Below are 25,294 nucleotides of genomic sequence, written 5' to 3' on the forward strand. Positions count from 1 at the left end.
GAGCCTCAGTGGGCACAGGAAGGGGTGATGGGAAGAGGAGGCAGGAAAAGCCATCAGAAAAGACAGGACGAAGACCAGAGAAAATGCAACAGGAAGGCGGGGAGGGAGGGTCTTCCAGAAGCAAGAGGAGAACCAACACTATGAAATGCAAAGGCTGAGGAAGAAGAGCAAGAAACGGAGAAGGTGACGGCTGCGTGGAGACGGCCACCCCAGCCCAGAGACCTGCAGGAAGGAGGCGGCCGGGGGCACCCTCCCCCCAAGGATGGGGAGAGGCTTGGCACCCGTCAACTGGCTCTCCAGGACTGGCCACCTCTTACTGGGGCAGATGCTGAACTGTGAGGGTAGCAGGTTTAACTCCGAGGAGCTCAGTATCTAAGGGTCCTCACTGAGAAAAGGGCAGAAACGTGCACGTATTTCAGAGACAAACACCAATGTCCACAAGAGACAGGTGGTGTCTCCCATCACAACTCTTACTTACCCCACCTGAATGAGCTCGTTCAACTTGGTCGCGTTCTTGTCATCCATACCTTTAAACGGAAAAAAAAGGTGACCGTGAAGTAGTTAGGAACAAAACCGGTGAAGATTCCCAAATAACTATCTTCAATGCAGAATCCAAATCACCCTAAGGAATACTCAAGGCCCTCCAGAATAAAACCCTCCCCCAGGGTCAAAACGATGTGTCACAATGTGAGGGCACTGTCCCCACCTGCACGTCCCCTCTGCCCACCCAGACTTCCTCAGGGGCACCACCACCTGCCTCTGCACAGCTGATCACTCCTCCCAAACGCTCTCTCGCAGACCCCTGCTATGCTGACTCTCTACTTGTCCCCAGCCTTTCTTGGGGGAGCCGCCGTGCTCTGCACATGCTGCTCCTGCTGGGCTCTTGCAGTTGGAACCCTCTGTCCTCTGCCCTCTTGGTGTTCATCGCTCGCCTCGGGACATGCGAGAGAGCAAGCACGGTAAGCAGGCAGTGGGAGAACCTAGGGGGTGGGCATTTGGGTGTTCACTGTCAAATTCTTTGAACTCTTCTGTATGTTTGGGGAAAGGAAAAAAAAAAAACAGCAAGCCACAGACAAACGGCCAGGCCAAAAGCCAAAGACAAAGACAAAACCTCAAAAGCAGCCAGAGAAAAGCAAAGACTCCCCTAGAGAGAACAAGGACACAAGTGGCCAGTGCCCTCTCACCACAAACAGTGCAGGCCAGAGACAGTGGAGCAGCACCTTTAAAGTGATGAAGGGAAAAAACTGTCACATCAGAATTCTACATCCAGCAAAAATATCTTTTAAGAATAAAGACAAAATAAAGACTTTTCAGATAAATAGTAACTAAAAGAATTCATGGTGGGCACAACCACATGACAACAAGCACTAAAGGAAGTTCCCCAGGCTGCAGGGAAATGGTCCCCACCAGAAACAGATCTTTGGGAAAGAAGGCAGAGCAGCGGAGAGGGCGGATGGGCAGACTCATTCATTAAACCCAACGTGAGACACAGCCCTGCCTCAGACAGGCAGGAATCAAACAGGCACCCGTCAACACAAGTGACAGATGTGACTGCTGCATGAAGGGAGGGGCTAGAGTGCCATGAGAGTAGGTGACACAGAGACCCGGTCCCTTGTGGGGCCTGGTGCACATCTGAGCTGAGACTGACAGGTAAGCAGCAGTTAACAGGTAAAAGGGGAGGGAAGGGCCCATTGGTCCTTGGATGGACAGACAGACAGAAGGCATGGGTGGGTGGAGCCACAACTTTGGGGTTTGAGTCACCAGCCAGGGCACCGTGCAAGGAACCGCCCTTGGAAAAGAAGCCATCTGAACAAACTGGTGAGGACCAAGGACAGCCGTGGTGGACCCCCACTCACCCCATCCCGACACCGGCCACTGTGGTGGACAAACAGGCACTGGGTTTAAGAATCAGGCCTGGAGGCAAAGTGTGATCTGTCACTTAATAGCCAAGGAGACTTGAATGCTCATGCATTCTCATCCAAATGGAGTGTCCTCAGCCATTTCTTCATATGGGGACAACACCTGGCTCACACAGCTTCTACAATGCTTGACACAAGGTAACACATGCAAGTCCCAGGAATACAGCAGAGACTCCACTGTCTACTGTGTCAGGATCTGCATGTGTCTAGACACCTCACTCAGAAAAGGTGCACTAATTAAAAGGATGCTCTGATCACCTGAGCACTCAGACATATTTTCTGAGCAGCCCAGAAAGAGCCACCACTGGGCAGTCATCAGAGGCTGCTGTGTGCAGGGGACTGTGGAAGGCTGCTCGTCGAAGCGTGCTCCTTCCCCACAAAGATTCACAAAATGACAGACAGCATCCCGACATGTGGGTCAGTGGTTGGGGCTCAGAGGGAGAAACCCCATTGGGGCAGAGGGCTCTGAAGCAGCGCCAGAAGCAGAGAGCCCAGGTGGGGCCTCAAGGAGGGTGTCTGTGTGTACGTGTACTTTCGGAAGGCAAAAAGGGACCTCCTAGGTATCATCGGCAGAACAAGGGGCAGCAGGGGAGCTGGAGGGAAGCAGGAAGACAGGCTGAAGACCGGCTGCACAGGCTCCTTGGGTCAGGGGACCCAGGTGACACCCCAGGTACAACAGGAAGCCTGTTTTGGAGCCAACAAGAGATGAGCCCAAAGACTCATGTGGGGTCAAAGATGGTCTGGGGAGGGCTTTGCCTGAGAGGCTCGGACACGGCAGGGACAGAGTAGGCCACAGCACTGGGCAGAGGAGGCAGTGCCCACGACACTGCCATGACCAGAAGCATTTTAGGGTGAGGAGAATGAGGAGAACGGAGCAAAGGAAGCAGAGATTTTAGGGGGATGGGGCCTTTGAGACCTCCAACCCAAGCAGACCACTCAAAGCAGGAGCCGGGGGGCTTACAAAGAAATCCTCCAATTGCAGGGAGGATGGGGGCGGGGAAGAGGCCGCCTGTCCCCTTTGGAGCCTCTTAGACATTCTTACCTGTTGCAGGAGACGGCAGGTCTCCCAGCCCAGACAATCAGTAAATGCCTGTCCGCCCCACCCTTCTGCTTCCTCTACCCCAGCCTGCTGCACACTTAGCTGAGACGGACGTGTCAGGCGACTGGGAAGATGACGGCTTCCCCGGCCACTAGGTGTTGTGGTCTCATTTAATCCTCGAAGTGGATGTGTGGGTGTATGCTCCTCCCACCTATGGGACAGGTGGGGCCTGGAGAGGCCAGGTGCTCCCTCTCATTTGTGGTCACATGGGGAGTCAAGATAGAGGCGTGAGGTGCCAGGCACAGTGTGCCGGGAAGGCCAGGGCATCCCCTCCATCCACAGGGAGCTAGCCATGAGGAGAGGATCAGAGCAATGCAAAGGGAGAGGCCTGGACCCTGCAAAGTACCAGTGTCATGAGATGAAAATGCGAGGCCCTTCTAGGTCAAGAGGCTGAGGGATGCCACAGCTACGAGCAGGGCAACATCCTCAACATGTGCCCCAACTGGCGCGTTGTGATGTTTTGGGAAATCTGAATACAGGCAGGATATTAGGTAAGAGGGTGGCACCTGTTTGATTAAGTGTTAAATGCGTTGGGTATGGCAATAGGATTGTGGTTGGTCAGGAGAATGTCCTCGTTCTCAGGTGACAGAGGCTGAGGAATTCAGGGGGGTGCCAGGATGTCTGCAATGTACAGTCGAACAGCTAAGCAAGAAAACAGCAAGTATGTGGAGAGGGGAGAGAGAGTGCCCACACACAAAACGTAGCCCGCGTTAGCGACTGGGAACTCTAAGGGAGGGATACAGTGGGCAGCATATTCTTCTTCAATTTTTCTGTACGTTAAAATGTTTTCAAGATGAAACTTGAGGGAAAACAGAAGAGCCCCTGGGACTAAAGATCCACTGGAGACAGGACAGCAGGCCCTGCGGGAGTGTGAGCGCGTTTTGGAAGGCCAGGTCACCCATGAAGCCGAGAGCGGCCCTGGGACGCCACTGGCAGCTCATACTCACAGCCCCCGATCTTCTTCCGCAGCTCGCCGTAGCAGATCAGGCCATACAGCTCCTGGGATGACTTCTTCAGCCCGCGAGAGAACACTGGAAGAAAGGAAAGCATAAGGCTTTAGAAGGGGGAAAACACACACGTTCGGGGGCTGGCCAGCTCACGTGCACAAGAATGGTGCTGGGGGAACATTTAAGTCAGCTGATTTTTTTGGTCTTGATCCCCGCACCTTGGTACCACAGGTATTAACATCAGGGCAAACACGGCCAAGAGCATGGGAATACAGCGCTGTCTTTGCGATTTTCAAAATAAAAAGTTAAATGAGAAAAAGGAGGGCAGTTAGAAAATTCGTCCTAACTGGCAGAGTAATGTCTCCGGGAGGAGAAAAGGGGAAGGCCAGCAGGGCTGGCTCCCATGGGGGCGGAGGTGGGGTGTGACAATCACCAAATGTCATCAGCCTCTCAACCCACACACAGAGCCCGCCCAAGCTCCACGGGAGGCCGCCAGCGCTGGAGCCAGGCAAGCTGCCCTACGGCGCCTCCTTTGACCACTGGTCTACACACCCCCAGCGTGGGGCCAGATGGAAGAGGAACCGTAGCTCAAATGCTCACGACCACTGACACCCACTCTCCCCTGTGCCTTAGTAACCAGTCCTTCTTTTATTTGGGGAGCAATGCAGACAGATAAGACAGCACATATCCTAGCCTGCCTTGCAGCTAGACGTGGCCACATCACTAAGTGCTAGCATTTGGTGTGAGCAGAAGTGTTGTGGGAGACTTCTGGAAGGCTCCTTAAATAGACTGACTCGGGCAGGAAGGTGCCCCTCTGCCCACCCCTCTCTCCTCCAGGGCAGCTGCCTGGAGCCGTCTTGGACACGAGCGAGGCGCTAAGGATGGCAGAGCAGAGAGACGGGAGGCCCTGAGCCCCTGTGGCCTGCCCCGGAATGTCTACCTGCAGGCGTCTTTGCCAGGACAGAGTAAATCCTCACATGCCGAAGCCTTCGTCACTTTGAGTTTTCCTATTTCTTGAAGCCATACCCTGATCCTGATTTGGAAGCCCTGCCGCAGCACAGTCCAGGCACCTTCTGGATTATCTCCCAGAGCAGCGACCAATGTCATTTGTCCCTCTACTCTCTCTCACAACTGTTCTCTCTGGTTCCCTCCTCAGAGACCCCTTTTCAAAGTCCTACCATTCGGCTGTGTCTGATTATAACAATAGGAAAGGAAAAGAGAAATATATTAGTAAGTGGAAAATAAGGTTTGGAATGAATGATCTAAAACAAGGATTCTGAACCTTGCACAGGCTCTAAGCACCCTGGGACTCTGTTAACAACACACACCAACTGTTCTTGAAGCTTCTCCTGGGAGAAAGACCCACTGATCTCACCAGACTCTCCCAGGGGACCACAACTCAGGACACTTCTAAGATACACTATTTAAAGGATAAACAAATGGGGTCCATCCAGACAACGGAATATTATTCAACCATAAAAAGGAATGAAGTTCTGACACACACTGCAATGTGGATGAACCCGGAAAACATCATGCTCAGTGAAGGAGGCCAGACATGAAAGGCCACACGTTATATGATTCTATTTATATGAAATGTCCGGAACAAGCAAACCCACAGAGACGGAAGGCAGATCAGTGGTTGCCAGGGGCTGAGCAAGAGGCTGTGAAATGGCTGGATAGTGTCAAGCCTGGATGAAACCGCCAGTGCAGCACAGAGGCAGGTGGGCCCTCCGGCTTCACCTGGTCATCTGGCTTCCCCCAGCTTAGAGCGGTTATCAGGACCAGCTTGAGAGTCACGGTGGAGCCACCAGCTCAACAGCAAGAAGGCACTTCTCAAGGGGTCAAGCAGGATGCCAAGAACAAGACCCACAATTACGAGATGCCAAGAAGCATGCAGATCAGGTGGCACAGAAGGGAGGAGGGAAACACAGGCCACACGACAGAGAAGGGGGAAAGAACTTATGCTGGGTCTCATCTCATAGAGCTTGCCGTGGAACCAAGGTGTAGGTACGGAACCTGAGGGTGGCCAGCTCGCCTACCCTTCGTCCCTGAGCCAGATAAAGGGCCAAGGAATCACGACTCCAGGGACAAGGAGAGGAGCTTAGGAGGGGGTCCAGCATCCTCTCTAGACGTCAGGGACGGTGTTCCCATTTGAGGAGACCTTTTTGAGACCAGCCAAAGTGGATGAAGGACCCGCTCTCACGGACTAACTTTCAGAAAGTCATGAAAGAATATGATAAATAACAAAAAAAATGTAAAAGACAACATGGAGCCAAACCGCTAAAAATCATTCCCAAGTGCCACCCTGGAAGGTAGGGAGGGTGTCTGTGAAGACGACAGACACTAACAACAGCTCTGCACTCAACAGGATCCAGACCAGCATTTTTTTTTCAAATAAACTAGTGATCTGAGAAACAGTGCAGTGAAGGCTGAGCACAGCCAGCAAAAACACAGACACCGTGGTGACGACCCGAAAAAGAACAAACCATGGCTGAGGGGCCATGATGTGCCGAAGCCAGCAGAGAATCCGGTGTTAACGGTCACGTGGAGACTGAGGCCAACAAATAACAAGAGCATGAGAAAAAGGCCTCTGAGTCCGATCGAGGGACCGTCCCCCAGTGTGGACACTGACAGCGCCTCTCCGCGGGTCTCTAGAAACAGTGGTAATCTGACGTAAACAGACAACACTGTTGAAAAGTGTTGGACTCACCATTCTGTTTGTGTTTTTTCCCCATAAAGATACGAGGCTGGACTGGAGGCCCCTGGGCCCGAGGGACTGGAGTTGGGGCGACAAGCCCTTCTCCAAGGCAGTCCCCGGTTACACGTAGTAAACATTGAGACTGTGTCCCCTGCAAGGACTAGAAGGAGGACACCCTGTGTGGTGGCCCGTGAAGGCTTTTTGAAGCAGGAAAGATACCTTGAAAAGACTCGTGAGAAACAAGAGCATTTTCTTGGCCAAAGAGAACCTCAGTGGGGCCATAACTCAGCAGAAAGAAGGCACTTCATGTGGGGTCTTGCTGTGAAGATGGGACTTGCTGCAAACAGCACACACTCAACTCTCAGGAGCTCCTTCTCACCTCTGTGAGAAGCGACAGAACCAGAGGCCACCCTGTGGCCGAGTGGTTAAGCTCATGTGCTCTGCTTTGGCGGCCCAGGGTTTCGCCAGTTTGAATGCTGGGTGCGGACATGGCACCACTCATCATGCTGAGGTGGCGTCCCACATGCCACAACTAGAAGGACCCACAACTAAAAATGCACAACTATGTACCACGGGGCTTTGGGAGAAAAAGGAAAAAATAAAAAAATAAAAATAATAAAAATAATAATAAAAAAAGGACAGAACCAGATGGGAAATACAGCGAAGCAGCAGACACTCATTCTCCCAGAGGATAATCAGACAGCGCTCACGAGGAGACATAAAACATCCATTTGCATAGACTTAGTTATCTCAATTGTGTGAATTTATCTGAAGAAAGTACTTCTGAAGAGGAAAAGCGCTGTACGAATAAAGATGTCCACACCTGCATTATTTAAAAACACCAGAGTGACCTGCAAGTCCAAAAGGAGAGGTAAAATTTATTCATTTGTATAAGTCAACTCAAAGAAATACTATTTAAGGGGCCGGCCTGGTGGCACAGCAGTTAAGTTTGCACATTTTGCTTCGGCGGCCCAAGGTTTGCCGGTTTGGATCCTAGGTGTGGACCTACACACTGCTTGGCAAGCCATGCTGTGGCAGACGTCCCACGTATAAAGTAGAGGAAGACGTGCACAGATGTTAGCTCAGGGCCAGTCTTCCTCAGCAAAAAAAAAAGAGGAAGATTGGCAGCAGATATTAGCTCAGGGTTAATCTTCCTCAAAAAAAAAAAAAGAAAGAAAGAAAGAACATTTAATAAAAAACACAAGGAGAAATTCTACAGCAACAACAAAAGGTGGTCTGAAAATATTACACGTACAGAAGAGAAAGGTGAGGAGACAGTGAGGGATGGTGGAGAGAGAACGCGGGCCCTGCCCTGGCATCTTGGCTCCTCTGATTACTGCTTACCATCTGGGTGGGCTAGGCAAGGCCTCCACCACTGAGCTAGCATTCTCTCATCTGTCCGAGAGGGAAGAGCACACGACGTGCTCAGCGTCAGGCACAGAGTAGGCCTGCGGTCAGGCGGCAGTGGGGGCGCGAAAGATCCAGGGAAGGATTTCCGGGTGCGCGGACTCGGGGCTTGGTCGTCTTGGAAGGTGCATAGGGTTAGGGAGGCCAACCAGGCAGGGGTGGCAGGAGTCAAGGCACAAAGGGAAGTGTAGGTAAGCAGGAGGGTGGCGATCCCATTCCCAGGAGCGGGGACAGGGCAGGGTGAAGGCATGTGGCAGGGTGGGGGTTGGGGGTTCAGGGAAGTGAGCAGTCCAGGCAGTCATGCGCCTTGTGTGGATTGCCAACGCAAAGGGCGGGTTAGGAAGGGCAGGACCAGAGAGTGGACAACAGCAACGGTCTGGGACAGCACGGAGGGGGAACGGGCAGTGAGGACAGATCTGAAAAGCTCTGAGGTAGAACCAGCAAGACTGTGACTGGCAGGTGAGAGATGTCCACAAAGATTCGAAGGGCAACAGTCAGGGACAGTATTGGAAAACACCCATGAGAGCTCCTGTGCTGGCCGGCGGCTTTTTCTAGGGCAAGAACGGATTTCTCTAGGGCAGGGGTTGGCAAGCCAAGGCCCGCAGGCCAAGCCCAGCCCACGGTCTCTTTTTGTAAACCAAGTTTTGTTGGAACACAGTCACATACATTCGTTTATGCACTGTCCACAATGAGCTAAGGCAGCAGAGCGAAGGAGTTTCAATAATGACTGCAAACCCCTGAAGCCAAACATATTTACCACCTAACCCTTTACAGAAGGAGACAGCTTGACCCATGCTCTCTGGGCCTTTCTAAGGTGGGAGGAGGAACCCCGGTCCGGGCGTCCTGACAGGAGGGAGAGCCCGTGAGGAGAGTCGGACAGGTCAGCCTGGGCGACACTGACGCGCTGGGGCCGAGACGCACCAACCCGGCCAGAGAACACAGGCAGGCAGGGCAGGAGGGAGGAGGGCCCACGTGGAGGGCTCACGGCAAAGGTTCAGAGCGGGAGTGACGCAACCACAGCGGTGAGTTATCCTGGACCAGAATCAGTATTATTTGAAGAGAAATGTCAGAAGTGAGTGAAGCCAATAGAAGCAAATGTCTGGAATGACCAATCTGTGCATGAAGCTGTAGAAATGAAGAGCAAGACTGGGCAGAAGGACACAGAAGACTGACTCTCTGACATGTGGAGACAGGAGGTGCCAATGTCTCCCCTGAGGACAGAGGTGTTGATCAGAAAGGGTGTTCTGGGCGGCAAGTCAGAACCACACCTGGCGACGACCCAGACACACGCATTAAAGACAAGACGACACAAATCTGGATTCAAGTCAGACAACAGAGCCAGGGGAAAGCTAGCCCTCCAGCCCCAGTCGACGCACGCCAGGCCTGCCCAACCCTCACCCCAACGAGCCCTAACTTGGGAGAGAAGGACAAGCACTGGAGGGGTATGATTCTAGCCTGCCTGTGCCTGTGGCCCCACCTCTCCTCATCAATTGTGGGGTCTTCCTTCCCAGTGGGGGACACAGGCCCAGAGTGAGCCAGGCACCCAGATGCCACCGGAAACACGCACAACCTGACCCACAGTGTACCACCAGCCAAAGCGCCACAAGGCAAGGAAATCCTGGGACACGTGGCTGGGTGGGAACAATGCCAGGGAGCTGTCCTTTGGGTTTGTGGAAACCACGCTCCCGACCAGAAGCCAACCGTGCCCAGGCCGTCCTGGAAGCGGAGCTGCGCACACTCACCGTTGTCAAAGTCAATGTACTTGGTGATCTTGTGCCACGTGCGGTAGTAGAAGTGGCGGACCTGCTCCTTGTTCTTCACCATGCTCGCAGGCTTGCCTTTCTTCTTGTACTTCAGAGCAATGTTGTTCTGAATCGCTTCGAAGTCTTTCCCGTGCTGGAAAACAAAGTCCACGGTAAAAGCACAGCCTCTGTACAACGCAGACACTTCCCAGGAAAGGGGAAAGAGGACGGGCTGCGGCTAAGCAAGTGTCCTTCACAGCTCTCATTTGTGCCTGAGCTTCAACCTCACTTCCGTAGAACCTGAGGTTTTAATTAGAATAACAATGAGAATAACAGATAAAGTAGCAACAGAAACTCAGGGAGAGACAGCATGTGGAGACCAAAGAGGGAAGGACAACCCAGAGCTTATCACTCAGACAAACGGCTTCATCTCTGGAGTTGTTTAGAGACCACGAAACCAGAGAGCTCAGTGAAGACACTCATCGGAAGACAGAAAGCGACGATGGAGGAACTTAGGGTGTTGTGCACCCGGCATCTCAAAATAAAACAAGACATCAACTATTCAGAAGCACCCTCACTGCTTCAACAGACAAAACATTCTATATTCGAACAGGGATAGCAAATATGAACATTTAGTAAGAGAAGCACACAGAATATGCTCTGAACACATCTGTGGGCCATCCTTTCATCACCCCCACGCAAAAGCTGAGCAAGTCTCAGATTTTCAGAACAGAATTTAGGTTCCCGAGAACACAGTCAGCATGTTCCAGGTGAGTCTGGAATATCTTGTGGTGCCAGAAAGTAAGGACGCACTCGAAGCATGACAGGAATGTGTTGAAAGGACACAGGAACCAACCTGAAGAGGCTCCCAGTGGCCAAAGCCAGAACAATTTGGGCAAGAAAATCGACAAAGATGTGAAGGATTATGACCCTCAGAAAAGCGTGAACATCCCCAGGTCCATACAGATAGAAACACATCAGAGAGGGAGAAGGGAGAGCTTTTCCTTGCACAGGATTTCCAATTAATAAGTGTAGAAATCCTAGGACCAGAGGATCATCACTGGGCAGAGATTACAGGAAGAGCTGTTTCAGGTAAGAAGCTGTAATGGGAGGATGGCCTGGTGGTGTAGTGGTTAAGTTTGCATGCTCCGCTTCAGCAGCCTGGGATTCATGGGTTTGGATCCTGGGCATGGGCCTACACACTGCTCATCAAGCCACACTGTGGCAGCATCCCACATACAAAACAGAAGAAGACTGGCACTGATGTTGGCTCAGCGACAATCTTCCTCGGGTACAAAGAGAAAGATTGGCCAGAGACGTTAGCTCAGGGCCACTCCTCCTAACCAAAAAAAACAAAAAAAAGCTGCAGTGGTTGCCAAAATTAGTGTGAGAAAGAATGATGAGAGACAGGGTTTTACATAGTTTCAAAGTAAAAACAATGACTGGACAGTGGAGAGCCTGACTGATACCACCTGAACACACGGATCATGGTTTACATCCCCAGGCCTGAGACAGATCGCACCCTGTGCTCTGGACAGATGCAAGGAGGCCAGCACAACACTCCTGTGGTATTCTCGACAAAAATGCCAACTCTATATTTAATCACGAGGAAAGCTCAGATAAGCCCAAACTGAGGGGCATTCCACAAACTAACAGCCTGGGAGCCTTCAAAAGCATCAGGGTCATGAGAGATGGGGAAAAAGGGGGAAACTGAGAACCAGGCCCAGGTCAGAGGACTCAGGAGTCCTGACAACTGAATGCAGCTGGGATTCTGATTCAGAAAACGATACCTGTGAGAATACCGGCTAGACCGGAGCCAAGCCTGAGATGGTAGATGGTGTGGTCTCCACGTTGAGCCCCTCATTCTGCTGGTCACGCTCAATGTGTGAACATCGGGGAAGCAGGGTGAAGGGCATGTGGAGTCCTCTGTACTCTTTCTGCAACTTTTTCCAAGTTTAAAGTTGTTTCAAAATGAAAAGTTAAAAAATAAAAAAAACCTGAAAGAAGTAAAGCTCATTCACTGTTTAAAAAGGAAGCGACAGCAGGTGAAACATAAGAAGGCAAAGCTGTGTGGGGGCGCCTTCCTCCAGGATCCGGCTTGGGTGCCTCCCGCACGAGGCCTCCCGCAGCTCCCGTCAGACGCAGGACGGGGACAAGGGCAGACAGCCTCGAGATCTCACGACTCGCTCTGCAGCGGGTCACAGGCCAGCATGGCGGCCTGGCTCGTCAGGTTGGGAAGAGCACCTGGGGTCTGTGACTCCTGACCCCATGTCCTAAAACGCTGCTGCCTCTCAAGTCTCGTGTTTGTCACATACACTTTCTGACAGTCCGACGGTCCTTGTCATGTGCCTGTTACACTTCCCTGATTAGGTGGTCAGCCCGTTAGGGGCACTTCTTTGCACTTCTAGCACGACTAGAGTGTTCCAAACTTCGATGAGGACTTCAGCAATTACCAAGCTAGTGAAAAACAAGCACAGGATGCTGGCCGTGTGGCTGTAAGGTAGGAATCAAGAATTGTATGGCAAAAGCAAACACAGACAGATGGACAGACATAAGAAGGGAAAATGAAAAGGCTCTGTGAAGAACCGCCATTGAAATGGAGTAAGAGGGTGTCAAAGATGACATTGGTCCAGGCGTCTGCCCTGCTGGCCTTCCCACCCAGGTGCTTTCTGTCAGGAGGGCCACGCCCTACAGCCCTGGCCAAACTCAGTCCTGTCCAGAACTGTCCTGCCTGGGTGATGGGAAGAACACTCTTGCCTCTGGGAGTGTCTGAAGCAGGAGAGAATGAGCACAGACATGTCACCCCCACTGCACAGGGTGACAGACCGAAGCCCAATGACATTGTCAGAGTCCCTACATCCAGTCAGGCTTCGGCAAGCCCCTCCCTGTCCCTCCCAGTTATGAGAGCCGCTCAATCTCCTTGTCCCTCTCTGCTGCTCTGAGCTGGGTCTATCAATTGAAGCACAGCTAAGTCAGACTTGTGTGCATCAAAAAGGCAGAGGCGACCTGGACAAACATGGCAGAAGCAACACTCGGCTGGGCAGAGGTCTGCGCTGAGCCCTGCCCCACAGCGTGCAATGTTCACGGTCATGCATGCCCCAGCGGAGCAGTCACACATCAGGACCCCGTCAAAGTCCACAGAGTTATGGTCAGACACACAAAATGACAGACATAAAGCATGCGCTCATACTCACTCTCGCGCTCTCTCTCTCTCATACACACACACCAACACACTACTTGGGATACACAGTACCAACAGTGGAAAGCATTAAGTGATCAGAAAAGCCAATTATTAACTATCATTATTAATCAAGAATTTCAGAAAACCTCAAAACAGACACCTACGTGGTAGAAAAATTAACACCAGAAGGCTAGCCTAACGAGAAGGGACGAACTACTCACCTGGAGAGAGGGGGGCAGGTCACTAATGGGGGATTCCTCCCCACGACGTTTAATGGACAACCACATCTCCCATCCACTTTCCACAGCCCAGGAGCCAGAGTGCCTGCAGAGCCCACGTTCTCCCCAAGGAGGAAAGGCGACAGGAAAGCAGTAACTGTTTCAGGTACAGATCAGCAATGGTTGCTGATCCTAAGAACATTCCAGGGATCCTAAGTCTCCTCTGCCTAACAAACAGCTTAGAGAGGACATGACTAGGGGACAACCTACACAGGAACAGCCCCCATGCTTCATTCGAAAACTGTCAAGGGAAGAAAGAGAACACATGTGAATGTGTTTGAATGACTGCACCTACTGGAACAAGCCACCAGTGCACACTTCATTCTCTCCTTGGACAGCTCAGTCTAACGGCACCGACACATGGGCCTCCTCCAACCAGGACAGCAGAACCAAACCGCCAGGCCAGGGAAGGGAGGAGGCCAGACACAGGAATATTCTGAATCGGCACTGAGTTCTAGGTCCTACCTACATTTAGGTGTCTTCTTTTCTGATCTCTCTATGAAGACTTCACGGTTTCAATTCTAAAGCCTGCTTCCTTTACGAGTCTTGTTTTGCAAGCTTGGCAAAACTTTTTTATCACTCCATTACTTCACCGTTAAAAGAATAAGGCTCATTGACTGTGTAACCTTCTTTAGATACTATATCCCAAAGAAGTAGTCTAAAATACAGAATGTGCACAAAGATGTTCAGTGTAGTGTTATTTATAACAGAATCTGGAAGGAACCATACCAATCAACAATACAAAAATGGTTAAGTGGAGCAAGGATTGGCCAGAGGGTAAACACTTAGATGTTGTGAGCCACTCAGTATCTGCTGAGTTGCGCAACTCTGCCACTGTCGTCAAAACCAGCCAGAGACCATACACAAATGAACAGGCATGGCTGTGTTCCAATAAAACTTTATTTATAAAGACAGGCAGAGAGCATGCAGGCCACAGGTGTCTGCACGTGAAGTAGAATAGTGATAGGCATTAAAAAAATACTGAGCAGAACTATAAAACACCATGAAGAACGCATTTAACATTAATTTTAAAAAGTATGTTCACTATAATCACCAAGACTTAAAAAAACGAAACATGTAAGTGAAAATGGCTAGCAGGGAGCGTGGCCATTTCTTTGGGCTTCGGGATCAGGGGGCAGCTCCTCTCTATTTTTAGGACTTGTCTAGGTCAGCTGCGACGGCTCTCAGGGTTGAGCTGGCTGCCTGACTGATGTGGCAAGTGTCCCCTTGCCCCTCCCCCTCAGGGAACATCCTCCAGAACGGGCCCACTTAGCTGCAAGGAGAGGCCAGGGAGAAGGGTAGCACTCTTCAGTCAAGAATATGTTTGAGGGGCCAACCCTGTGGCCAAGTGGTTGGGTTCGCGTGCTCTGCTTTGGTGGCCCAGGGTTTTGCCGGTTCAAGTCCTGGGCGCGGACCTGGCACCGCTCATCGGGCTGTGCTGAGATGGCATCCCACATACCACAACTAGAAGGACCCACAACCAAAATATATACAACTATGTCCTGGGGGGCTTTGGGGAGAAGAAGGAAAAATAAAAATCTTTTAAAAAGAAAAAAGAATATGTTTCAGAGACAATGCGCAAAATCTTAGAAAAGACGAGAAGCATACCAAGAGGCTTCCTAACAGCCACCTCACTAGTAAGAGCCTTTCAGGTCACAATGAGGCGACAGAGAGCCAAGGTCAGAGGGCGAGGCCTGGCTCTGGGGACCCACACCTGCCACAGCCACTGAGGGGCTCCCCACTGGAGCTGCTGGTCTAGACCTAGGAGCTGCGTGGTGAGAAAGGCAAAGGGAAGCTGAAAGAGCCACACAACACGGGAGGAGGCCAGGGGCTCGGGCGCCCGTTCTGGCTCCATGACTCACCTCGTACAGCCCCTCGAAGAAAGTATTCTTGTCCTCGGTGCTCCACGACTCCCACTGCCGCCGCACCTTCTTGCCCTCTTCCTTCTCAGTGCCTGAAGACCCTAAGTTCCGGGAGGAGGAGCGAGAGCCCCCTGCAGGGGCGGCGGGGGCAACTCCAGAGCCATTTCCGGACGACGATCCACCCCCGTCGGCTCCTTGGAGAGAGAGAATTATACAGTGATCTGTTCCAGAAAGCTAGAGAGGCACGGGAAAGCCCCAGCACCCCAAGGGGCCCCTCCACGCTGCTAAACCGCTGATGCCATAGCGGGACAGCACCTGGGACCAACCGTGCCCAGTGGGGCTGCCCAGGAACGACATCATCCTGGCCTGACCTTCTGACTCTTTCAAATGTTTTCACAGCGAGGAAAAGGAGAAAGAGCATTGACATGGAGGCCCTGACAGAGCAAGTGATAATGTCCACGTAGGAGGCCACAGCTCTCTTCCCCTCTGTGAACAGACATCGTCCATCACAATTCAAAGCATCTCTCTTCTTCAAACAAAGTTTTGGCTGAAATAATCCTATCTTTTCAAATAAATTGAAATTCAAACCCAAAAAAACATTCAGACGTGTGTAAGACAATATCTTCTTTTAGATATAATCAATGCTTCAGAATATGAATCATTTGATATTTGATGCCCAAGAATCTTTAAAAAGATTAAAACTTTTTCTTGACCAATTTCCACCAACAAAACCTGGTGTTCTGAGAGGGGCCCGACAACCTCACAAATGCCACTGAAGCATCAGTTCCTGATCTCACGGTGAGGCCCCAGGAGCCCCGGCAAAGGGGAAGCATGAGGAAGTGCAGCCGGGTCAGGCCAAGCTTCGGGCAGGAGAGCGGAGGCCATAAACGAGAAGTAAAGGTCACAAATAAGAACCTTTATGGCCTAACCCAAGCCTCCACCCATTCAGCTCCCTCCTCTCGGAGGAACGGACTCCCAGCACGTCCCTGCCGTAACTAGCACTCTCTTCTCGGAAGCGCAGGACCATCAAGTGATGAGAAATCTTCAAACTCTGAACAATGAGGGTTAAAATAAGATCATACAAATAAAACTGCTTTAAAGAAAAAAAGCCAAATACATGCAGATTATTGATAGGACGCTTTCCTCATGAGATAATCATCCTCATGAGATAATCATCGAGATCCACATCCACTTCCTGGTCAACCGGTGGGGGCCTCCCTGGGCAGCCACGTGCAGACTGGGGCTCGGGGCCACGTTTCCCTCAGCCCCTCAATGGAGTCCGCCTCCAAAGAGGGGAGGGAAGATGAGGAGTTTCACAGAAAATCACAAGAAATAAAAGAAATGGAACAGTGAGAGTCCATTAACCCATATTTGCTTGCAAAGACTATCCTTAGAAAAAACACAAGACACTGGTGCAGGGGCTGCCTGGGGACAGGGAAAGGCAGAGTCACTCTCTTGTTACACCTTGCTGTACCTTTCAAACTGTATGCCATGGATCTGTGTTATTACGCCAAAATAAGGAGTACCTGAAAACAGCTAACCTCATCAGTCAGCTATCAGAAACAGAATGTGTTCTCACACGTGCAGAAGAAATTACTCAGCTCCTGCAAGGGGTTTGACTCTCTCGTGTAGAAAAGATATTAGGTTAGCGACAGGCTAACTTCATAAGGAAACACGCTCAGGTATCATAAATAATTGCTGGTCAGAGCTCTACTGTCCAATTTGACAGCCACTAACCACACGAGGCTATTTAATTTAAATACTGATTAATTTAAGTAAAACAAAAAAACCAATTCCTCAGTCACACCAGCCACATTTCTAGTAGTCAACGTCCATATGTGGCTGGTGACTACTGTGCTGGACAGCACAGAACATTCCCATCACACAGAAAGTGCCACCGGCCGCTGCTGTATCTGAATGTTCAACATTCACAGTCCTAAATACACGGTCACAGAAGCAACCGCAAAATGTTTCACGTCCCTGCCTACTTTCCAGCTGCTCCCTTCCCATCCCACAGACACAACAGAAATGTAACTCGGGCATCTCTGTGCTACAGAATGGGCTAAGGATGGACTCAACACATTGTCTGACTCTGTCCATACCTGACCAAACCAAACCCAAAACGTGACCTCATTCATGAACCTAGCACTTCCCAAGACGTTGTTCAACAGGTGTGGCAACTTCAGAGCACATTTCCAGGGATAATCAGTTTCATTCTATTTCTAGAAGGTCAGAGATACTTTCGTTGCGAACTGAAGACCAGGCTACAAGTGCCATTTAAAACACCACTCTTGGGGTCAGCCCTGTGACACAGCGGTTAAGTTCACACGTTCCATTTCTCAGCAGCCCCGGGTTCACCGGTTCGGATCCCAGGTGCGGACATGGCACCACTTGGCAAAAGCCATGCTGTGGTAGGTGTCTTATGTATTTAGAGGAAGATGGCCATGGATGTTAGCTCAGGGCCAGTCTTCCTCAGCAAAAAGAGGAAGATTGGAAGTAGTTAGCACAGAGCTAATCTTCCTCAAAAAAAAAAAAAAACCAAGAAACACATAAAACACCACTCTTAAATACAAGAAGTCCTGGTCGATTTGGAGCCCGCAGGTCCTCGCAGGTCCTCACACGTAGTCATATGAGGAAGGGCCGCCTGTCCACCTCTGCACCACCCACAACAAAGGATCTGAGAGTCATTTGCAACTTCTGACAATACACTCACTAAACTCTTTTTTCCAACACAATGGCAACTTGCTAATGAGCCCTACAATCACAACTCAGATTTCCCTTTGTCAGCCCCCAAAGTAACAGGCATACATTTTTTAAAATTCTATACTGCAGATGTCTTGCTGGTTTTCGTGAGATTTCACTGGATCACAGCACTGGTCGTGACCCAAAACAAAGAGAACGAACAGAATGGAAAGGAAAACAGAATGGAAGTGTTTCTGACCTGGAAGCAACCTCAGGGGCAAGCTCAGGATAAACCAAACCAGTGGATGCGAAAGAAGGTAGAACAGTGAAAGTGGCTCTGCCGAGTGCGAGAGGCAGCAGACCACCCCTCACAGCAGGAAGCCCCTCTTCCCGGCCAGAGGTCAGCTGCAGAGACGCCTGGCTGTCCTTCTGATGGTTTAAAAATGATACATCCTCAGTAGAGAAAAATAAAGCAATATGAATGTTCCAAAAGACAACAAATCACTTCCAAGTAACCATTTCTAACATCTGGCACCCAGCATTCCAGACCTTAAACGCTTGTAAAGAGTAAAGTAGAACCACAAAACTTCAGGGTGGAAAGAGAACATGGTATCTGGTCCATCCCCAAATTCGGCTGAGAAAAGGGCTTCACGGCTTCACCTCAGGTTCACTCAATGACTCCAGCTCAAGAACAAGAAGCGGCACCAAAGACACTCTGGGACACCTGGGCGAGGCTGCTGTCAGTGAAGAAAAATTGAGATGAAAACAGTGATGAGTGAAGGCAGAAGAGGAGCAAGCAAGGAGCACCGAAGTAGAAAGGCAGGAGGTGGAAAGAGAAGCCAATTTTGAACAAGATCGGGTGGGAGTGGGTGCGAGAAGCCCAGCAAAACCAGAGGGCCGAAGTCGACGCTCCATCTGCGACTGTATTTCTGAGGCCACAAAGAGGGTTACCAGGAGTTTGTGTGATGAGAAGTCGGTATCCAAGAAACCTGAAGGGAAAGGATGAACAAGAATAGGATCCCAACAGTGAGCTCTTTGAAAGGAAGAACAGTGTCTTACTTTTCCGTGCCCAAGGCTGGCACCAGGCCTCACGCACAGCAGATGCTCAATGGGAGCTCGGGAACCAATGGAGCACAGATAAGCGGCCTCTGCGGTGCTCGCTCTGCCCCTGCCCACCCAGGCTGCTGGGACCCTGTGCCTCCAAAATGGAGCCCACTCTTCCCTCTCAACCCCCTCAGGGCCACAATCCTCCAGCTGCCCACTGCCACCTGGCTTCTCCCCTTTCCCATTTCTGCTGCCATTTTCCCAGGCCACTTCCGGGTGACATAATCTTAACAGCCTCCTTTCTGGTCTTCCAAACCACCAACCTCAGCCACAGCCCACGTTCCAGTGCACGTGAGGGACACAGCTGTGTAGCTTCGATCTGCCTTCCCGTGACGCTCGTCCACTCCAGCTCCAGACAAGCCAAGCTGCCTGCCTCCCTCCTCTTCACACTCCCCTCCCACCGTACACGCCCCCTCACACCACTTGAAGAGGAGGAAATTATCTTGGTCTTCCAACTGGGGAAGCTGAGGCACAGGTGGAGTAGCTTGCCTGCCACCCCACACAGGTGATTGTGCCCAAGGGTCTGGCAGCAATCTAAAAACACCAAAGCCCCAAGGTCACCAGGCAACAGGAACCAAGCCAGAGCCCAAGCCTCTCATTGCAAACCTGGGCATCCTCCTCTCGGGCCACACGACATCACAGTGGCTGCTGCCCATGTCGCGGCTGCTTCTGTATTCATGCAGAGAACTCCAAGAGTCAAAGGGTTTCAGGGTAGAGGAACTGGACCTCGACAGCCCTCCCTCAGCCTGGGACAGATAAGAAATCGAGAGGTTTGACGATGTGCTCAAGACCACATGGCTCGTAAGTGGAGTCAGGCTCTGGAGGACGCCTGCCTCGAAAAACAAAACCACGTGACTTAGCTTAGGGAAGACAGAGAAGAACTAATGAGCCTGTCACGTCACATACCAGCTTGGTCCTGGAGTCTCCTCTGGGCTTCCTTCCAAGGCTTAGGAACATCAAAATCTCAAGAGTGACAGAAGACCACCCAGACGCAAGGTGTTCCATAACATGCCGGGATGAGACGACACGCGAGCCGCGCCCGCCCCTCATCCATTCTCAGTTAGAGAGACAGTTCAAGTCCAGCTAATCCAAGTGGGTCCCCAGGCACACATGCCTCCAAGCCTGGCAGAGGACGCTTCTTCGTCACCTGCAGCCATGGCAGGAGAGGGCAGGGACCTTTCAGAGGCCGAGGATGGCACACACTGCTCCGTTCCAACACGTCCACGTCAGGTCACAATATGCACGGCTGAGACAGGAGGCAAAATGCCAAGGTCTCCCGTAGGGTGCGTCTGTAACACACGCCGCCCACATCAGACGCTCGAGTAGCCAGGTTTGCTTTTAGAGTCCAGACGTGACTGAGGGGACACCCTCTCTACAAAGGCCACACAGAAGACATCAAGCAAGCCAATCTCCAGTAAATGTCACCTCAACAGATGAATCTAAACACCTCTCTCTGGGCTGCCCCTGTCGTCGGTCACACACGCTGCTGCCCCACTCATCTTCGGAAAGCTGCTCGAATCCTCATGGCAGGTGTTTGAGGAGGGTCCCTCCCAACCACTCGTCCTTCCGTCAGTCCCTGAAGAGCCTATCCAGACACTCCAGCCACGCTGTGAGAGCCCCATCCACTCGTCCTTCCGTCAGTCCCTGAAGAGCCTATCCAGACACTCCAGCCAGGCTGTGAGAGCCCCATCCAGGGTCCTCGGCCTCCGTGACATCCTCTCCTATGATCTGAAGATGACCTGGAACCTTGTGGTCCCGGGGCAGGACCCAGTCATCTCTGCATCCTGGGTGTCACCCATAGTGTCTCCGGTCCTTGGCAATCCAGAAGGCTCAGTGTCCTCAACACTGACCAGGGCTGGCCTCCCTAGAAGACTCTCCCTGCTCCTTCCACAACGTTTGAGAAAAACCCAACTAAAACCCCATTGTTTCTATTAAAACATGTGTCCTCGTTACCAATAATGTGAAGATTTTCTAATGGTTTTCTGTGGGTAATTCTTGATACCCCATCCAAACCACAAACACCTGGGAATGTCTTCCAGTTTTGGCACTTCTCACACTGTTCTTCAGGGCTAAGAACATTGCAGTTACTTAACGTGATAAAACGCTTCTACGCACCACCATCCGTAACAAAGCTAAATTTTACATTTGTGACTCTGCTATCAGAAATCTTTCCTGTTATCTTTATATCTTCATATAATCCAAAACAAGACACAATGTACTACATGGAATGAAAATCCTAAAGTATACTTGGTTGGCAAAAGACAATTCCAGAAAGACAGACACTACAGAAACGCTATTAGTTTTGACATTAAAAGTCAATGAGGTAATTTGAAAAACAGCTCAGCCTTCAAACTGATATTCAAATATTACCTTGTCTACTCATCTATACTATCTACCCAAATGCAATTTGTACAATCCTCAAGTTAATGTACCAAGGACCTGTGGTTTACAGACATTTTCCTCTCCGTCCTGCACAGCTCCTTTGTGACCTGTCTTTGAAGTGGGCTGGGCCACAGGTCTCCTGACCTACCATGCACAGGGGGTCTGTGTCACACAACGGGCCCACGTGTCCAGGTTATTGTGTCTTCTGCCATATGCATCACACGGGGTGTGACGCTGTGCGCCGGCCAGAGTCACGGAACATCCTGTCTCCCTCCTCCTCTTCTTCCAACGAAGCCAAAGGGCTCCTGGAAAAGCTTGGCATCCCGCCCAGGAGGCCACGGTAGGCTCCAAGTAGTGGTCGTTGCCCTGGACTTTATTAAATATCATTTACTGAGATCAGACTGTGCAGAAGAACCACAGTGCTCTGGCCTCAGTGGCCTTGTGATCATCTGGTGTGTCCCCCTCCCCCGAGAGTATGAAAGGTAGGGACTTCATAGCATTCGTGGCCATGCTCGACCAGCTAGCAAGGGACTGATCCAAGTGCCTGAGGAAGGGAGAACGACAGTGCCCACAGAGCAGGTGGAGCCACGCCAGGCGCTACACAGTTCCGTACCCGGGTGGAGGAGCACACACTCCGGCCACTTGCTGCCCGGTGCTCACCGAGAGGCAAGCGCTGAGCAGAGCTCACCAGATATAGAATTATCCTGAGTTCAGGCTATCTACCTTCCAGGGTGCTCTCTTGAGAACGCACAGGACCCAAGTCCATTCCACACATCCCTAAATGTTAAGGTAAGCACAGCTTCAGACAGTTTCTCATCCAATCCATTTTGAGTAAAGAACCTAAAGTTCCAGCATGTCGAGCGACTTTCTCTTTGCCCCACAGCTGAACCCGCCACTCAGCGGCTCTGGGGGGAGAAGCCAGGTCTCCCGACTGTGCTAGTTCAACCTTCTTTTCAATATGGTTCCAGTCCCCCAGAGGTTCACCACATCAGGGTGAGGTATTTCATAAGACGTCTCTTGTAAAAACATCTAGAAGCTACAGGCAGCCCACAGATTATGCAAAATATAAATAAGTTCTGCACGGTGATTTACTGATTCCTAAGCACAAGCACAGAAAAGCCAGGCGACACAGCCCAGTTGTGGAGACAGCCCATTTTTTGATTAACTCCCCCCATTTCAGATAGATGAAAGTTGGGGGGGAGGGGCCTTGATGGAAACAGGAGGTGTGACTGCCGCCACCTCGGGCATCCCCTCGGCCCAACCACCCTGACAGGGCAGCAGCATGGGGGCATTCCTGGGGCCTCTACCCTCCTACCCGCAACGGGGCCTCCCCCTGCCCGTCCCCCTGTTCAGATTTAGCCTATGGCTCCCCAACCTCGCAGCCAGGCATGACTTCCCTAAGAGAGGCACTGGAAGCCATTAACCACAGAGGGCAGGGCTCTGCTGTGTTACTAACCACGGTGAGGCAGGCACTGGCATTATCCCGGTTCACAGACAGAGAAATTGAGATGCACTAGTTTGCCCAGAATCACCCAGATCACAAACTGGCCAAACGGGAAAGCGCATCGGGGGCTCTGTGTCCTGGCACGTGTTCTCAGATACGCATTTTGGGTTTCAGTCTCAAATGTGTCCTCGGGTCACCTGGGTGACATGGGGAGCTAGAGGAACACTTGTTTTGGCATCAAGCACATCCACTGGTTTCTGGCCTGCAGCTTACCTTCTCTTTAGGTCCAGCACATTATTTAAACAACAAACTTCAATTGCTGCAGCCATTTAAAAACAAAATAACAGAGACACAAGATGCCTGGCACATGGGCGCTAAATCTTAGCTACCTTCTCCTTATCAATTCAAGAAGAATTTAGTTCAGAATTGTACTAGAAAAAAAGTCACTTCTCACTGAAGCTGACAAAAGAGTCTATTCTTATAAAGAAAGAAAACAGTTGTGTGGAGAGAAGCAAAACAAGGAGGACTTCCTTTTCTCCACAAGTCTCCTCCAAATTCACTGCCAGGTTCTCACGCCCCTGAAGACTGAAACTGCCAGAGCGGTAAGTGATCGACCAAAGGAACCTCCAGCGACAGGTTGTGATTATTCCTTCAGCGTCACAGAAATCATGTTTCCTGAAGCAAAAAACCAAAAGATGCCAGCACTGTTCATTTCCTTACTGATCCGCGCTCACCACCCCAGATAAAGATTTCCAGTCTGTAAGACAAATGCCCCTCTAAGAATTAGTTATGAAGGTGAGCAGGCAGTTGTCACAATGTGACCTTCTTTGCTGGCTGCTGGGAGCAGAGGTCGCCCTAAGGCATGAGGAGGGGGTGTCCTGGGCATGGGTGGGCCAGTGCATCCAAAGGATCCAGGGAGCCCATGCGCAGAGCACGGCCAAGAGGAGGCCTCACCAAGACGCTCACGGCCCTACGCTGGCCAAGAAGTTCTGTGAAGCAGGTGAGACATGCTTCCTACCCCTCTCCTAAAAGCCACCATTACGGTTTAGCTTAACTATCTAGTTAGAGAGATCTCTGCCTGCTAATACAGGAAAATGCCTAAGTCCTAAAAAAGCACAAATTCTAACAAATGTCCATTTTACTAACGGAAAGTTGATCGCTGCTCCAAGCCACACACTGGCACAGGAACCAGGAACAGCAGCGCCAGTGATCTGATGCGAGGCCACTCCCGGAAACCTTTGCCACGGAGCAAGCCACGCAGCCACGGAAGCAAAGGAAACTTCCCCTCGTCGCCTGACTGCCAAAAGTCCAACCCAACACTCAAGTTAACTTTAGCATCACTTCACCTTACATACAGGTGGCCGTTTACAGGTGACAGAGTGCATGCACGCCAGCACCTGTCTCATCTTTGCAGCCACAGTTCCAGAGTAGAGCAGTCCTGCTGTTCCTAGTTCCACAGGTGAACATGCCTCTCTGATGGAAAAGCAGATTCAAAAGATCAAGCAAGCCAACTGACATCAGAGGCCCAGAGTGATGAGGCTGTGAACTCTGACTGGACTCCAGATCCAGGGATTCTGAAGCCACAAATGAACCCTCGAAGGCATTCCAGGAGCTTACAGGTGATAAGTGAGTCACATATGTAAATAGGAATGAAAAACTATTTTTTACAAAACAAATGAAGCCAGTAAAACAAATTAATGTTTTCCTAATCGATCAGCAACAATCACATCCAAAATAAATTTATATGAGGCAAGTTTTAGTTTCTGAAATATACTAAATTACCTTATACTTACATTTTTAAGTAAGTTTACTTACATGAAAAGTCTTTACCAAAAAACGAGTAAGGCCAAGACTTCAGAGGCCAGACATCCTCAGTTGAGAATGAGGCACAAGAAGCAAGTTTAACGGTACACATTTGGCACAGATCTCCAAAATGGATTCTCCATTAGCTTCTGAAACATTTCCTTTTTAAAATTATCAGGATCATCTAATAAACTTAGATGACCATTTCCCAAGGAACTAAGTGAAAGTTTTTTTTCATGTGAAACTCACTGGAAATTGATGTTCTGTTTGCTATCTACAAAACTGCTACAAAGTTGGCCTAAAACAAAAAGGATGTAAGAGCAACTCACTGTACAATTAAGAAAAAGCAGAATGCTGAAACATAAACAGATAAACTCAGGCAACAATGGCCACGGCAATCAGGAACAAAACTGCCATGTGGTTTTATTATTGTGGCAGGGACCCTCGCGGAGCTGGAATCTTCTCAGTCACCTCAGGATACCAGGACAAACACTGCAGGTGGTTGCTCATTTATATCAGGCCACAGATGTTCTCACTACCTGCTACCCCAGGGGAGAGCCTTTCCATGGCACCCAAGGAAACCTTGGTTGAAACTCACAGGGCCACATCTTGATGCCCTTCACACTTGGGAGCCTAGAAGACTTGAAGGAGAGGGCAAGGAGCCCAAGTCAGATCCTGCGATCATTCATTCTCGGCTTCTTATCAAGCTTCCCCCCAATGGGTTCCGAAAGCCCATTCCTTTGTTG

At 50.7% G+C, this 25,294-nt stretch overlaps 1 protein-coding gene across 3 annotated transcripts in view; it reads right to left on the bottom strand.

Annotated features, from left to right (window-relative positions):
• CRAMP1 (cramped chromatin regulator homolog 1) overlaps nt 1-25,294 on the bottom strand; it is a 64,550-nt gene that overhangs the window by 36,080 nt on the left and 3,176 nt on the right. For all 3 annotated transcript variants that reach the window (XM_023616638.2, XM_014730258.3, XM_023616636.2), the window contains exons 3-6: nt 15,134-15,327; nt 9,813-9,966; nt 3,966-4,049; nt 479-527 (exon numbers count right to left, since the gene is read on the bottom strand). In XM_023616638.2, the coding sequence (XP_023472406.2) occupies nt 479-527; nt 3,966-4,049; nt 9,813-9,966; nt 15,134-15,327 (481 nt within the window). The remainder of the gene's footprint in view (nt 1-478; nt 528-3,965; nt 4,050-9,812; nt 9,967-15,133; nt 15,328-25,294) is intronic.

This window comes from Equus caballus, chromosome 13 (assembly GCF_041296265.1).
Source record: "Equus caballus isolate H_3958 breed thoroughbred chromosome 13, TB-T2T, whole genome shotgun sequence".
Taxonomy (NCBI): Eukaryota; Metazoa; Chordata; class Mammalia; order Perissodactyla; family Equidae; genus Equus; species Equus caballus.